Source organism: Condylostylus longicornis, unplaced genomic scaffold (genome assembly GCF_029603195.1).
Source record: "Condylostylus longicornis isolate FDR11 unplaced genomic scaffold, ASM2960319v2 ptg000048l, whole genome shotgun sequence".
NCBI classification, from domain to species: Eukaryota; Metazoa; Arthropoda; class Insecta; order Diptera; family Dolichopodidae; genus Condylostylus; species Condylostylus longicornis.
The window spans coordinates 5,538,272-5,556,198 of NW_026578017.1; the positions used below are offsets into that span (position 1 = coordinate 5,538,272).

The 17,927-nt window shown below is 25.7% G+C and overlaps 1 protein-coding gene across 1 annotated transcript in view; it reads right to left on the reverse strand.

Annotated features, from left to right (window-relative positions):
• Positions 1 to 17,927, reverse strand: part of LOC129610834 (semaphorin-2A) — a gene marked incomplete at its 5' end in the record, with an annotated part of 129,990 nt that overhangs the window by 36,593 nt on the left and 75,470 nt on the right. Inside the window, 2 exons of the mRNA XM_055523589.1 lie at positions 5,942 to 5,993; positions 7,387 to 7,474. Coding sequence (XP_055379564.1) covers positions 5,942 to 5,993; positions 7,387 to 7,474 — 140 coding nt within the window. The remainder of the gene's footprint in view (positions 1 to 5,941; positions 5,994 to 7,386; positions 7,475 to 17,927) is intronic.

Sequence of the window (17,927 nt, forward strand, 5' to 3'; positions counted from 1 at the left end):
TCATTTTATAGTTTATGATTAATAGTATCGAGAAAAATTTTATTTAAAATCCAAATTCAGAAATTCTTCAATAGTTTTAACTGTTCAACTGTTCAACAATAGTTTAAACTGTTCAAGGATGCCTTTCTTGTAAGTTCGATTGTCAAAAATTTTATTTAAATTGAAACTAAAATATAAAATGGCTTTAAAAGCAAAACACATTTTTGCTCTTTATCTCTATTTATTTTAAACTGGAGGTTTGTGGCTGAATTAGAATCAATGAAGTAAAATTTTAAATTTTTCAATAGGGTAATTTTGGTCTTATACAAATTATTTCCATATTACTAAGGAGAAAAATAATTTTTTTTTTTGAAAATTTCAACAAAGTTTATATTCATTGCATTTCAAGATTTATTACAATAAATTTTTGTTCAAAAGTGAATTTTTCTGATTAATTTTGTGTTATTACCATTATTTTTACTCGAATTCTTTTTAATTTCGAATTTGATTGTAGGTGTTCCCCTTTCTTCTTGCCTATATCGACTATTACAATTGCATGATTGCACATAAAAATTTTTTAGCAATATCCTGTGAAATGATACCAATTAAATTTCATTTGTATTCCTCTTGAGTATTTGAAGAATGTTGATTTTATTTATTTATTTATTTATTTATGTTTTTGTTTTTGTATTTCAGTTTATTTTATTCGCCATTACTAAATGATTTCATTTTGTGACCATTTTGTGTCCTTTACAGTTATATATTTTTATTTTTAATTTATAAATTTATAGAAACTGTATATCACAAATACGAAGGAGTATAATGTGGTATGAATATATGCATATATTGTATGTACACCTACATATGTATATATAGTTCAACAGACAGAAAATTTTAAAACAGAAATATTGTATTCCTAAGGGGGACATTAAACGCATGCAATACATTATAGCATAACATAAATCTATATATTTATACATTCATATACGTATATATAATAAATAAAGTATAAAATATATAAATAAATAACTGAAATTGCAGTTAGTCTCGTCCATCGTAAGGGTTGTAGAAAGATGCTGCAAATATTAGTTAATTGAAGTAACGATGTTTCTTACCATTTAAAAGGAAAATTTATAGTTTTATAGTTTTGTTCATTTAGCAGCTTTTGTTTTCTCAGTTATGTTTGAATATTTAAAAATGAATAGTCAATACAGGAATAACGCTTCGAAATTTGTTGTTATTTTTAAAATGTTATAAAAATTATAATAAAGGCAAAAAAACAAAAATACATAAATTTTGATAAAAGAAGATGAAGCAAAATTGTTCCTTTTGGCGAACTAGCATTGAGTTATCCTCACTTTTATACAAGTCAATGTTTGTCATACCTCTTTACAGCTGAAAACAGCAAATATCTAAGTACTTTCACCGTAATGGTGTGACGTCTCAAATGAGGTTTGAGACTTTTGAGTTTCTATCTGAAAAGAAGAACTTAACGATACCTTTGCATTGTAGAAAACTATAATCTAAGGTAATTCATCTTAGAGTATTGCAAAAAGAAAATATTTTTTTGCACCAGTGCTTGATTCTGTTTAGCGCATTATAAAAAAGACGCGGTATCCATTTTTTTTTTTCAAAAAATTTTGCTTATATTAAGTCCGGCCTTGGCAAAAGGATTTACAAGTTCCTTGGTTTTGTTGACAGGACAATTAGTGAAACAAATCCTACGTTTTATTTTTGAAAAAGCCATCTGTATGTAATTTTGAATATGCTTTGTAGATATTATAATAATATAATTTGTAGATCGATTGGTAAATATGCTTAGTCTTTCATATCAAAATATTCAACATATTCAACATTATAAATCAATAAATAATTCAGTTATACCATTAGTGTTCTAATGCAACTCAGAAATCATATAAATAAACATTTTTTTTTGCTTTTTAATTCGTATGCATATAAATAAATTTTCAACGTACATCTATATTATGACGTTGCAAGAATTCCAGACTACGATGACATTCATTTTGTATTTAAATTTTGTCACTTTCAATAAAATTTATAATAACATTCAAAATCAAAAAGTCTAGATTATTTAAATTATTTCTCTTAATAATACGCATTTACTGGCCTAAGTGCTTTAAGGAAAAAAAAATTTGATGACAAAATTAGTTTTAATTTACGAGAGCATCAGTCTTTTGGAAGAGTTTTTTACTTTTTTATTCTATTTTGCTCTCCAAATGTCACCCATTGCATTTTATGCGATTGGCGTTATTGTTTTAGAATATATATGTGTATGTATTGCTTAGCTTTATGCTTGCAAGTACTTCATATTCACATACACTCTATATAGGATATATGTTTGTATTTCGGTTAGAAGTATAAGGATATATATATGTACATATAAATAAGTTTACTTTACTCTGAATATTTTGATGCCGAATTTGAATGGGGAGAGTTGTTATTTTGTTGTCCCCCGTTTAGTTGACAATTTTATGTGCGATTAATTATTTGGGATATTACACCAAGATATGCTTGTAACTAGAAAAATAACTATTTCGTCGGATTGAAATTTTTTTGCTTTAATGACCTATATACCGCGATAGAAGTTATATCACGCAATCTAGCCTCGCGCCAATACAAAATTTTAAGAGTATTTTTTCGACTTTTGCAATATTTTTAGGGATATGCCGTGATTACATTAAACTTCACATGCTAAATTAAGGCGAAGTAAATGGACTATTTCTAGTAAGAATTATCTTCATTCCGACTTAATTGACTTCAATAAAATGTTATCTCTGATCTAAATTTGTAAGAATATTGATTGAAGTTATTTGCGTACGTACTTTTCTCTATTTTCCATGCGTTGAGCTTCAGAATTTTGTTTTGGCTTAGTTTCGCTTGTTTGCGACTATTAAAATATTCTTAACCAAATTAAAGCACTTAGGATTGGGATAAGTTTGATAGTGAATACAAATCATGTTAAATAAATAAGTGACTAAGAAAAAAATATTTTAGTTCCATCAAATGATGTTTGAATTAAAATTGACTTTGTATTAGTAATCAATTTGCAGGTTCTTCTTCGGCATTGGACTTAAATTATTCTGTAAAAAATTGTAAAAGTCCAATTGTAAAAACTGGAAATAGAAGTAAGTACTAAAATATTTAGACAATACTAAATCAGATAAACTAGACAGCATTTTAAGAAATATTTTTAAAATACGAAATAATTATTCAAACGCTTTATTTGATAGATCGAACTAGATACAACTATAATAGATCGAACAGTTAATTTTTTTATTCTGTTTATTGATCTAAAATTTCTGTGTATAATGTTGCTCAATAGGATCTCGAAATTTTTTATATAGTTCAACACAATCATGCTACATGCAATCCTGCTAGCAATAGTTCGTATAAATTCTCTTAATACTATATCATTTACTCAGAAAAGGTGTTCAATGGAAGGAGTTCACCGCAATATTAAATTAATAATAAATTAGTTCTATAATACCAAATAATATTCCGGAGTAGATTCATTTTTTTCTCTTTTATCCTCAATTACGCAAAAGTAAACTAATTTTCTTCTCCGCATACATTTCCATGAACGTTTTTCTATTGTATTTGTATTTTTTTCATATTGATCACCCGTGTAAATTAACCCCACGTCTGCATACTTTTGAAAAAAGTTACTTGTTCGCCATTAGTCGACCTCATCGTTTAAAATTGGAAAATTAAAAATACAAACAAGACAGAAAAAAAAATTCACTTTCTAATGAAGTTTAAGGATGAAATTTATTTTACCTTGTCTATGCTGGATTAAGGTAAATAATAATATGGAAAATCCCTCAAGTAAATAATTAATTTTTTGTTTTTTCTTCATCTAGTATACTAAAAATAAGGAAGAAAAAAATTTGAAAAAAAAGAGAACGAAAAAAAAATTATTTTTCTTTTTTTTTTTTAAGTAAACAAGGAAAAAGTGAATTTATTTTTTATCTAACATCACAGGATATATAAGGAAGGAAAAACGAATATCCTGACAAAGTGAAGTTTACTGAATACATTCATAATGTATAAAAATAACTCACAACTTTTCTCCTATATAGAGTCGAAGAGCATATGAATATTCTTGCGTGTCATAATCAAATTTAATTTTAGTTTATTTTTTTGTACATACCAACATTTTTCGCTGTAATTTAGATCGCCTAGAATATTCATTTTTTATACATTCTGGAGGTTCTCATTTCGTATTTATTCTCTAGACTTGCCAACTTTACTTTTGATTATTTTAAACAATTTTGAGATCAAGAAAACTCTAAAATTATTTTATAATTGAAATTGTGCTCAAAATGTCAGGAAAATAAAATTCAAAATGGCTACACAGAAAAACAAGTCTGCTTTGTTCCGTTTTGAGGGGTTGACTCGCAAGGGCGGGCGCGGGACTAATTATAAAGTAATTTTGTCTAATAAAATAAATTTAACGATTTTTTAAAAATGTTGAAATTAGAGATGTGCATATGAAAGTACCGAGTACAGAGAATGCTTTTTTCCAGAATGCTTGCGAAATGAATGAAAAAAATAATATCATATGGTCACTCTTGAACCTCGTAATGCAATAAATCTCTATATAATATGCATAGAAAATTTCTTTAACGTAATATTTTTCGCAAATTTTTCGAATGAAGTTGAATGCGAAAAAGAAAAACAAAACTAAAATAGAAAAATCTACTGAAAAAGTTAATTCAAAATTAATTTAACTCTCCAAACTTTTTTCAGGTATAAATCTAATTCTTTTTTCACAAAAATGTATGATTAACAGCAGCATGCAAGTTTATATCTGTGTGTAATCGTATACCTATAGTAAATGAAGGCGCTACGGTTAGTAAAATGATAGATACCACATTGTACGGTATAGGAGAAGAGAATATTCTCTTTTAAAGCAAAAATATACATAATATAAATATGCACGTACGTTTCTTAGTAATTTATTATGGCAAATGTAGAAAGGGTTTTTTTTTTCAACTAACTGTATATGCGTCACAGATCACAAGATATTTCTGGCAATGAAAGTTGACGTTAATATGTGTTGTAGCAGTGAATAAGGTTATAATTATGCAGTATGTAACGCTAAATTCTACGTCCCTATGTATTTGCAAAAATATATAGTATGAAAGGGAAATAGAAAATTATGATGAAAAAAAATTCGGATTCGTTTAGCTGTTGTTCCAATCACAGAAACTTTAGTGACTGACTATTAATATAAGGTATTTATGTGTAAGTAAATTTTATTTTTTTAGATTCTTAATTTTAGTGAAATAGATTAAGAGCGATATTAAAAAAAGATGTCTACACCGTAAATTTAAAATTCTCCACTGCAATTACAAAAATTTTATGATGAATTTTAAGAGAAATTTTAATTTTAAGCTTTCACTTGCTTTAGTAATTTAAATGTTAGTAGAAAATTCGTTCTCAAAGAAAGTATGATAATTTTTTATTTATATGTATGCTCCCTGTAAAACATGTTATATTGGCTATTTTAGTCTAGATCTATCAAATCTAGATTCAAATCTACATAATTTTTCAAAAATACATGTTTTTTATAAAATTATTTATCTACAAAATGCTCTAGGAGCTTGAGGTTTGGTGGGGTAAAGACTTCTCTAAAGAAGAAGTGATTATTATTATCATCGGTCAAAAGTGGTGCCCACATGAGCGTATGAACGTGGCACAATTTCTTTATAACTATCCATAGTTTTTTTACGATCAATTACAGTATAATAATCTACCTCATTTTCCTTTTTAATTTAGAGTTACATTACTTTTCTGTGTGACAGTTTCATACAATTTGCGACTATTTTGTATAATATCCAATTGAATTGCTTAAAAACTCTTTCAAAACTATTTAGGTTTATCAAAAAGTGTATTTCATAGATCATTAAATTTAGTAAGAAAATCTACTCATACTTACATCGCATGTTGATTGACTGATATTTTGTAAATTTAGTCTATATATCCGATCCCTGTGAAATAAAAACAAATGTTTTAATTGTTATAAAAAAAATAAAAAACAAAATTTTTCTGAATAAAATTTTAATTTTATTATAAAAATAATATATAAATTAAATTAATTTAAATATCGTACAACAACCGAATGTTATAAAATCCATTGATTTAAAATGGAAATTTTTTCACATTTAATAAACATGTATATTATGCCAATTAATATTTGCTTTATTCGAGCTTTCGAACAAAACCTTGGGAAAAAGCACATTTCCAACTCACATGTGTAATTATCGTTGCTCATTTGTAAGTATTAAAACGATTTTAGTTTTAGCAGCTAAGGGCCTAAAAATTAACGCTATGAGATAACAGTTATTGATGGAACGGTTAAGATGACGGCAAGAATTCTGAAATTAATTTGCGTTATTGTCTAAGATAGCGAGGTTTCTGTGTTTGGAGTATCAAATTATTCTTGCTTGGGAGATAGGCGAATTTGATTTTACAAAATAAATTTTTCCTCACCCGAATTCATTCCTAAATTTTAACATTTTGTTTAAAAAACTCATCAAAATTTGAGATTGAATAGCTAATCAATTAGGCAGACCTGATATACGAGTATTCAAAGTATTTCAAAATTTTTAAATTGCTAAAAATAAATCACTGCATTTTTTACGCTTCATTAAATACATATATATAAGTACATTATTTTTGAATAAATTTAAAATTTATTCATTGGACATAATTAATATTTTCCACATAAACTACGCATACAATGTATTTTATATTATAAATTTGTCATTGTAGTTGTTGCAAGAAGTTTAAAGGCGAAAAGGAAATATTATTGTGGAACTACTGCGTATGTATATTATGCTAAATACATTGATTTTAAAAATAGCGAATAATTTTTCATTACTTTAGATGCAAATTAATGCTAATTAATATCAGAATTGAAATTTCAACAATTGAGTTTAAAAAATAATAATGCCACATCCGAATTTTGTCTGCGGGAAAGGATGAAATGGAATTCAAACTGGGAAACGAAATCTTTAAGTTTGAAATTTAATTTTAAATTAATCCCTACAATATGATTTGTAATGATTGTTAGGAGATTCATCTTATAACGAGTTTCAAAATTTATTTCTGTTGGCAAATGAAACGATCCCAATTTTGCAGAGACTGTCCATGTCAAGAGAATTGAATAACTTCACCGAGTTTATTTTATAAAATATTTTCTCTCTGAAATCTCATGCAAGTTTTTCGTGTTTCTTATCATGCTTATGCAACAGTTCTGTTCATATAAAAACCTTGTTGCACATACTTAATTCAAGTTATTGCACAAAATAATCGAAAACCTACGTAAGTCCTCTTTGATATGAAAATAAATACAATAAAATTTTGTTAGAAAATACTTACATTGCGCCTACAAACAATGAATCTCTTTCTTCATCCAAATGGAAAGTTCTATAATATAATTTACCACAGTTGAACTCTCTAACATGATCTGAAAAATAAACAAAGTATAAATAAAATTTTTTTTTAATTTGGTATTCAAAATCAATAGAAAAAATCTTTATTTTTTTTTTTCTTATTCTATATAAGTATTTATAAAAATTTTCAAGTTTTCAAAGGTTATCAAAGTTTAAGAGCAAATCCATTAATGGTCTTATAAGATACTTATTCAATGTAGTTTTCTCAGTTTATTTTGGATAACCATTAGCATATTTATAACAGCTACTAAACAGTTTTATATTTATTCTATAGTATCGTCAATTTTTACTACTACCACTGTATTTAATAAATTATACGTTTCTTATAGAAAATTCTATTTTCCTTTTTAACACTACAAGTTTAAAAAAAAATTCGAATTTTTTTTAGAAGTTTATATTTCGTTTGATTGTCTGTCTTCCCTACTTTAATATACTGTGATTTCAGATATGAATTTAAAAGTTGAACAGAATTTTTAAATATTTTCGATTGATTGAAAGAATTTTATAGGTTGTCGAAGAACCTTCTTTAGCAAGCGCAGTGGACAGGTAAATCTTTATTACAAAATATTATTTCCGGCAGTTTTACACCTCTAGTAAAGAAAATCATTTCAATTTCAGATTTTGTCAGTTAGCAATTCATTCAATAAGTACGAGAAATAATTATGGAAAGCATTGAACATTAATTTTCAAAAATATGATCCGCTATAACTTAGTAAAAGAACTGATTTTCAGTCAAATTTGTGTAAAATCTTACGAACTTCCGAACTTAAAGAGCATTTTATAAATTTAAAATCCGAATTTAGTTAAAATTTTATTTAAAAAATAGATTGCTTTACTATTTCATACTCATAATTGCAATGTTCTTACTAAAAGAATTTGACTTACTGCAATGATAATGCAATTTTATGAGTGATATTATAAAAGACAATTCGAATAGGTCTTGAATTGATCCGTAACACTGCATAATATTGGTATCATAGTGTACTACATAGATTTCATATAGCTTTAAACGGGAATACTTCTTAATTCTTAAAAATATAAAAGTAATAAAAATAGATGTAGAAGAAAATAAATCCTTGCAACTCAAAGCATGGACACTTCCTTTTACGTATATAGAAAATTATATTGTGAAAAAATATACTGAAAATTGAAAAATTTTCTTCTTTTGTTTCCCGACATCGTGTATAATAAGAACACTCTATAGATACACAAAAATATGTTACTCATATAATATATATATATATATATTATATGAGAAAATGTCAGAATGTCATTTTACATATGATTTTTATACCTATATTCTATGTTATCAATTTGTATATGCGTATATTTAGTGTATAGGTTCAAGATATAGTGTAATCTATATTTAGTGTATAATGAAAACACAGTTAAGTTTCTTAAAGATTTGTTTGAAGATTTTCATTTGTAGATAATTTTTAACAAAAGGAAAATAATGAATGGCGAATGAAAGAAATTGTCTTTAAATTTAGCAAAATTTAGTTGACTTTGTATATAAAATAGACACATAATATAAAATGAATGAAATGGAATGAAGTGGCTGACACAAACTGTGAGGTATTTTGGTCTTATTGTTCAAGCAACCACTATTTTGTAGCTTGTATATTGACCGCAACTATTCACATGCGAGGAGATAATATTCCCGATTTTTCTTTTCTTTTACAACCTTGTTGTATAGTCATTAAAATTATTTTTATATAAGTTATAAGTTTTCATACAAGTTTAAGTTGAAAAGAGATAAATTTCGTCCATCTTGAATAATGAAAGAAGTTGTGTAAACGCTTACGAGAATAAACAAACAGATTGAAGCTAATAGGTAGATTTTTTCCAAAATTTTTAAAATTTTTAAGATAACTTCACTAGCTTTGTATTTTTTAAAGAGAAGTCTTAAATTCTATAGCAAAAAATTGGTTGTTCACTTAATACCATCGTGGGTTTCTTACTTTCGATTTTTTTTTAAAACAATCTTTTTTATTGTACCCATATACGAACGAATGTTCGAAGAAATAAGCAAATTTTCACATTTTAGTCATATTTTCACATTTTGAGATTTATCATACAACTCTAAATATAACCGAAATATATTTTGGAAACTCCGAAGCATGAAGTTACTAAATGAGTTTAGTAATTAAATGAGTTAAATCAATAAAGTTACTAAATGAGTTTAAATCAAAAAGTTGTCAAAATGTAGTTGTGGTGTTTTTAGTGTTACAATATCACCCATGCAAATTCAAAAATTATTTAGTTGCACCTCAGAAACTGTGAAGCCCACAGAATGTAAATTTCACAGTAACAGGTCAATAGTATTCTTAAGCAGGGTTATCTTTATTAAAATAACAGCAATACTTTTACGAGAGCCATCGTTGTCTTTTGCATAACAATTGAAAAACTTCCATACGAGTGTCACGCTGTCATATTCTATATTTTCCAAAATTGTATTTATTTCCTGTTTTCGACGTGGTCTTTTTAATATCCTTACCTCATGGTACCATAAGAGAACCGATATGCTCAATCTTGAATTAAAAATATAATATGTCGCGTTCGTTTTTATAAAGTAGAAAACGTACCTACATTAAAAACGAAAAATTTTAACTTCCAATCGTAAAAATTTTATATTAATGTTAAGAAATAAATCGTTATTTACTTAGTTCGGGCACAAACAACAACAAATTATAGTGCCAAATAATAACACTTAAATTCCGTTATATATAGAAAATGAGACTAAAAATACAATATGGGTTAGAAATACAATGTGTAAGTATAACTTTTGTTTTATATATATGTACGACATAAGGATACATTGAGTCGGACAAAAAAATATTTACAAATATTTGTTAAACTCTTGTCTTTCAAAAAACAATAAATTGATTTTCTTTGAGTTTCTTTGATTATTTCCTATCCCTTTATTTTATTCTATATTATACTCATTTATAGAAAAAATATAACAAAAGCCAAGACTGGAGCTATAACGTTCTATTCTCCTCTTATATATTGTGCGCATTATATACAAAAGTTATAAGGATTTTTTTCTATTTTCTATACATTATTTGATTTATGTTTAAGTTTTAAGGAAACAATGAAATAAGATAAGAGAAGTAGACATTTCTCCCACATACTTTTATTCTAGTTTAAGTCCCACATAGTAGTACGTTCTTATATAGTACGCGTCAAAAAAGAAAAAAAAATATTGGAGTGATAAGTCTGGGTGAGAGTAACCCAAACAAAATGAAAAAAAAAAGAAATGAAAGAAAATAAATATGAAAACAAAGTGAAAACAAAATATTAAAGAAAGACTCGAAGAATAAGTGGTCAAAACTATGGTGTATGTGAAGAATCAGGGTAAAAAAAAAAGTGAAAAAGGAAATTCTTGTCAAGGAAAGGAATCAAATATTTATGCGAAATATTTGGATATTTTTTCTCCTCTTCTTATCTTGTTTTCTTTTGTTTTAATTTTCATTTTCCTTTGATTGATTTTCACTTATAATATCAAATTTCAGTTTTTTTTTTGTGTATTTTATTTTTTTACAGCCTATGTTTTTTATTTCCTTAGAGTGAAGTGGTGATATTTTGAGCTTTCCGTCTATTTTGTCAAATATTTATTTGTTTTGCTCTTATTGTTTTTTATGGAGACATGGTAATTCCAGATTTTCTTTTCCAAATAAACTAATTTGGATTATGTTTACTTTCACGTTTTTAGGATTTTTGTAATGTTGAAATAAAGGGATATAAGATTGCTTATATGATTTATGTAAAAAATTAACTGTGATAAAAAAAAATTATTAATTCAATGGTGAAAAAGGCTGTGAAACTTTAATTATTGCAATGAACTCTCATATTCTGCCTAAAGGAAGATAAACCAACTTTTTCATTAATTATGATTTTTCATTTGAAATTAATAAATAAAAATAATTAGAAATATATTTAAGAAAAACGGCAAGTTTTATTGAGAAATAAAATGCAAACTTCAAATTTAATGACCACAGAGAAATTAATAATTAAGAAAATAAATAATATTGTATTGAAACGAATGCTAAGGTCTTTTCGAAGTGAGTTGCGCTTAGGTTGTACGCCACTGTTTTAAATAATGTTATTCAATAAAAGTTTTGTGACATATGAAAAAATTGTTCCAAAATTATTCATTTTCAGTAAATTTTAATTATTTTGTTCTTAAAGAACAGATAAGGTTATTCTTTACCAGTAATTGACTTCGAAAGTTTAAAGAACCATGCAGAATATAGGCTAAAATTATTTACAATTATAACTGAATTTCGTTATTCTTTTAAAGTCCACGAATTAGACAATCGAATATTGTGAATAAACATGAAATTTAAAATTTTATTTTAAAATTTAACCTAGAAATTTTATGAATCAAACCAAAGTTCATTAAGAAAAATATTTAAATTTCTTGAAATCTGTTACGGAATTTATGTTTTGAATTAAAAATGAACACAAGTAGACCATTGTAAAACACTATTGAAACAAAACATTTTAAATTAGTTAATCAAATGTTTAATTAATTATAAAATAAAATGAATTAAGATTTATTTAAAATAATGTTTTTGAAAATATATAAAAAGTTCGTAATAATAGATCTCTTATATTAGACAATAGTTCTCTCTAGTGGACATTAAATAATGTTCTCTTCCATTTAAAATGGTTATTTATTTGTATTTGAAATTCATTATGTACAAACATGCTTGTATCTATATTTATTATTTCAATATATAAATGTATATATATATATTATATTATAATTCATCTGATTAATTGTTCATATTATTTAATGTCCTCTTAAAAACTTGAACCTATAAATTTGTCAATTATACTAATTTAGAACAAGAATTGTCAATATTTACCAAACAAAAATTTTTCGTATTTCTTTAGACATGAACATTAGTATGTACATATATATATATATATATAGATTATTTTCTGTATTTCTTATGCAATAAAATTAATGCTTAAGAAGGATAATGATTAATTATATTTATTTTGATTTTCTTTTATGAAATTAAAAAATAAAATAACGAATATAAAAATTTTCATCAACAATAGAATTCATGTACAAATACAAGGATATTAAGGATAAGGAAGAAAAATAAATTAGAAAATAATAATAATAAAGATCAAATAAAATACTTCTTATACGTATAGTTTATTATTAGAACCGGAAAAATATTTAACATTTTGATAATAAACTATTTTCTCTATGGATCGTGGACTTAAAGGATACTCTAATGATTCACATTATATAATTAAATATTTGCCTAACATTCTTGTATATATTGTCTGTCAAAATTAAATATTATACAAAATTACACATTTTAATTTGTACATTACGAGTATTATTATTTTTTATTGTTGTAGTTTAAGAATATAATTTCTACAAATTGTCTAATAATGAAACATAAATAATTATACGAGAACAAAAATAAGGATATAAAAAGGATAAAGATTATACCTTTAAATAAAGATTAGGTAAAAATATTGTCATAGTCAGTTGAATTTTGTTTGTTTGTTCTATATCTTCAGATTATTTATAATTGTGTATGTGTACATAATATTAATATATATATGCTCTTATTTTTTGATATACTTATACATGAATACGTTTTTACCGACCGCCTGTCTTAATGTAAGATAGGTTGTGTGATAGTACCAAATTTAACATGGCACCGTTTCAGCCGGAATGAAATTACACATGGTACAGGGTAGCGTAAATAAAGTACTTTTAGCGTGTTGTTCTGTCAATCTCACGATCTGTGCGTTTCGTTTGTATTAATTTCTGGTTAAACCAATTTTGGAAGTTTAAGTTATTAGATGGTTTCAGATAAAAACTTTACATTTTCTGAAGTTATACCATATGATGACACTTTTGCTCTTCCACTTTTGGCCAAATTGTCCTTGAAGGGCGATAAGGACTTTTTAAAATAAAAGTTTAAAAATTTTTAAAAACTTATATCTCACAAGCTAAAGAAATTATCTCGATCAACTTTCATGTTTGCATAGAACATAACAACATTCATTAGCCGGTTTTGATGACATACCGGTTTTACACAAATGATTAACATTTTGATCAAAAGTGACAAAAAAAAAGTATTTTTATCACAAAGTTGAAGCCACAAATTTCGAAGCTATTATCTGGAAGCACCTTGCCGTCATAAGAGCCCAGATTTTAATGAAGATTTAAATTTTATCAGTACGTTTGAAATATGTCCAGTTTCTGGTACTATGAGCTGATTTTACATTTGTACCATACAAATTTAATATTTGTAATTTATTTCAAACCTGATCTAACTGACTAAGTATTTCAGAAAATTTTAATGGCCAAAAGTGAATTCCTATACTGAGAACCAAATTTTCATTTTTCTAAACAAGTTTACTTAAATCGTCCTTAAAACTTAAAAAACTGTTTAAAAAGAGAATTCTCATAATCTTGTGTAAAACTTTTTCTAACAGGTAAACTAAATCTGTACCTTGTCGTCGGTTATATGCAGTTCACATCAGAATTTTTAAATTTGCTAGAGGATGAGCAGCAGTAAAGAATACTAAATTTTTTTACTTGATATGTAAAAATGAGTTCGTTTTATAATGAATTTTTTACATATATAAGAATATTTATGTAAATTACTTTTAATGAAATATGTGTATATTTTGTTAAAACAGGATATCCTGATCCTTCATAATATGTTGTGCTTGTGTAATTAAATAAAAAAATACTCGAGAATACATTAAAATTACCTAGAGATTTATTTTTTAGTAAGATTGAAATTTATTTTATTAATTTAATTTTATATTTGTTTACTTTTTTTTAATTTTATTTTTCTAATTTTTAAAGATGCCTAATTCCAATTATCTGTTATTAAATATTTACTTAATATATTAAAATAAATCTAAATGATTCGTCCTTATATGTATGTACATAGGTAATAAGAAATCAATGATAACCATTATGACCTGACCTGAATAATTACTGAGGAACCCTTTTTTTTTCACTTTAAATTTTGTTTATGTAGACATCGTAAATGTTTTCGCTTGATATTTTGCTGAGTATCAGTATTTTCATTTTTACTTCTTTTATTTTGTACCTTTAATATAAGGTTTTCTAAATTTATGTACAATTATTGAATAAGTTTATTTATACGTTTTCAAATGTGTATAGATGTTTGTTCAAATTTATTATTAGAGCTACCAATGTTAACAGGTAAAATGGAAATTTATCGAAACGATCACAATAGCGACATTAGTCAAAAATTATATATAAGAACAAACTTGCTTTAATTTCTAGTCATGCCATAAAGTTTTCCTCAAATAATAGAGTCAAATTGTTCAAACTCCTCTAAGTAAGGTCAACGTTTAGCATAGCCTTTGAAAAAAAATTTAATATTAAGTTTCAGTCATGCAAAATTTCTTCAAATGCTAGAAGTGAAAAGTGAAGTTTTTCGAGATGTGACGCCTGATATTTCACATAATTATCATAGAATTGCAAATCTCCAACTTCAAAATTGTGAAAGAATGCCTGATAACTACAGTACTGGGAAAGTCTCGAGAATGAAACTGTTTTTAGCACTTTTCCAAAAAATTTTTTGAAAAAAGTGCTTATTAGTCCGTGTGTCTGTTTACAAAACTTCTACACCTTTGAAGATAGAAAGCTGAAATTTAATACGTACATAGATCTTCACTAGAAACTTATTTCCGTGGAACAAAATTTTTACCTATCTCCCCCCCTCTAGAAGTTATACCCCCCCAAAACCCTAAAAATGGCCTTTTTTAAATATTTGTTGCAATGAAACCATAAGCATTTTTGAAATTTTGCAAACGCAGAAAGGCAGTGGCTTGCTACCCCTTGCGCGGTATATTATAGTTCAACTTAAGAAAAACAAAATGGCCGCTCAAATTTACCGTTATTTAAAGTCCTTTTTTTCCAAATTTTTGATGTCGTTTTTCTTCTAGACCCCAGACTGTAGAAGCTTGAAATTTTAGGAGCTTTTAGACATTATCAAATAGTTTATTTCGCTAGAAGAAAATTTTTTTCCATCTCCACCCCCTCTCAAGTTATCACCTCTTGAAATTCGTAAAATTTGAATTTTTGACACCTTATATTTCCGAAACCGCAAGCTTTTTCAAATTTCTATTAACGCAAAAAGTTAACGGTAAATTCCATGAAATTAAAAAATATAATTATTTTTCTTAACTCACAAAATTAAACCTTAAAATCGAGCATTATGTTAACCCCACTTTATATTAATTTTTGCTTTATTTCAAAGACTGCATAAATCATTCATCCTAAATATATGCAACCCTAGAAATAGTTTTGTATATGAATGAAAATAATTTTAATAGTGTGATAGGTACATAGACTACATAGACTGTATTTAAAAGCAAAATTTTCATTTGTTGAAGGGAAAAGTGCTACAATACAAACCATTGGTTTGACCCAACTTTATTATATTAATTTTTGCTTTATTTCAAAGACTGCATATATGCGTCATCCTAAATATATGCAATCCTAGAAATAGTTTTGTATATGAATGAAAATAATTTTAATAGTGTGATAGGTATACATAGACTGTATTTAAAAGCAGAATTTTCACTTGTTGAAGGGAAAAGTGCTACAATACAAACCATTGGTTTGACCCAACTTTATTATTTATGAATTCTTTTTCAAATTCATACCGGGTGTTTACAAAATTTGCTTTGAAAATTTTTGAAATTGAATTTGAAGAACAATAAATTTAAAATCGACTGAATTGGAACGCCTTTGACAAAATGTACGTTATTTGCTTTGTTTGTGGCTGGAATGTGTGATTTAAATATGAAACAAATTTTTTGCTTCCAAATATTTCAACTTTAAATGGATTTTTTTAATCAATTCCCAAGTGGATCGATTGATAATGGACTGCAGTTTGCAATAATCTTGAGAAACAAAAATTGCAATTAAAAATTAATTATGATTTTGGTGATCTTAATAATGTACACGATAAACTGAAATATTCCTTCATAGACTTATTCTGTTCAACTTTGTGTTCAATAAGAATTTCTTTCCTAACATTAAATTATTCTTATATTATAAAAAAAAATTTAACACAGACAACGTAATATAACTTTTGCTCGTGTAACTTTTATATTTTGTAATTCAATTGTTTTTCTCCCCTTGGTCTAGTCACAATCTTCTGTCAGTATCATTACGATTGTTATTTCGTAATTATTTAAAATTGCATTGCATTCCATAAAAGTTTTTATTTTAATATTTAATTTATGTACTCTGATAGTCTGGTCACCTAAATTATCCAACAATATGATTATTTATTACTTTTTTCTCATTATGTCCTTAAAAATTTTCTGTTATATTTTCACTATAAAAATGGATGATTCTACTATTTACAAATTTATTTAACTTTTGTGCGATCTTTGATATATGAGCAAAGTTCTGTCAACATAACAAAAGAAAATAACAAAAAAAGAAAAACAAAAATAAGAAAAAAATAAAATAAAAGAATAAATAAAATGAAAATTTTATTTCAATTGAAAAAAGAAAGAAAATCCTTTAACATTGCAAACATGTGGAGGAAAGCAAAGAATACAAATGAAATTTTTTTTTTACTTTTGTAAAAAATCAGTTAGGATATTTTTTTTTATTTTTCTTTTACCGTTTGCATGTATCCTTTTTTTTTAATTTTTTCTTTTTATTTTGTATTTAACATATTCAACCCTTTCATTTTTGTTGTTATTGTATTGCAATCTAATGATAATAAAGGAACAGAGTCCTTTTTTCTTCTAATGCTAAATGATTTTATGTGCGTTTATTGTTGTTGTTCTTGTTGTGTTTTTATATAAATTTTTCTATATTATTTACAATAAATGAAAGAAAATAAAAAAAAAAACATAATATGTGTAGACTTAACGACGTCTACAATATAAATTTTCTTTAACAATTTTCTTTTTCATTTTATTATTGTTAATTTTTATTTTAAAACATTGTACATATATCTACAATTTACATAAATAAACATTACAGTAAAATTTTTATATAACGAGCTTCTTAAATCCTTTTTGTTCGTAAATAAAATCGATTGCGAATTTTCAAATATGTTCGTGCGCTAGACTAATTTTGACTGTTACGTGAAGACCCTCAACTCAATACGAATGTGCGAGAACAAAATGTTGAAACTACACTATCTGGATGTAGATATGAAGTTTTTGAATTCAATACATTGTGTAACTGCATTTTTAGAAATTTTAAGAAGCATTTGATTTGGACATTGAATTTGAAAGTTTTTCAAATTCAATTTTTTTCCGATACCATAGTAATTCTCTGAAAAATTACCGAAGGATGTTGTCATGAAATTCAACCCCGATAAAGCTTAATATGACTATACAGATTTTCGCAAATTGTAAATATTTTCAAGTGACCCAAGTCGAAAAATAAAGATTTTTGATTTTTAAGCT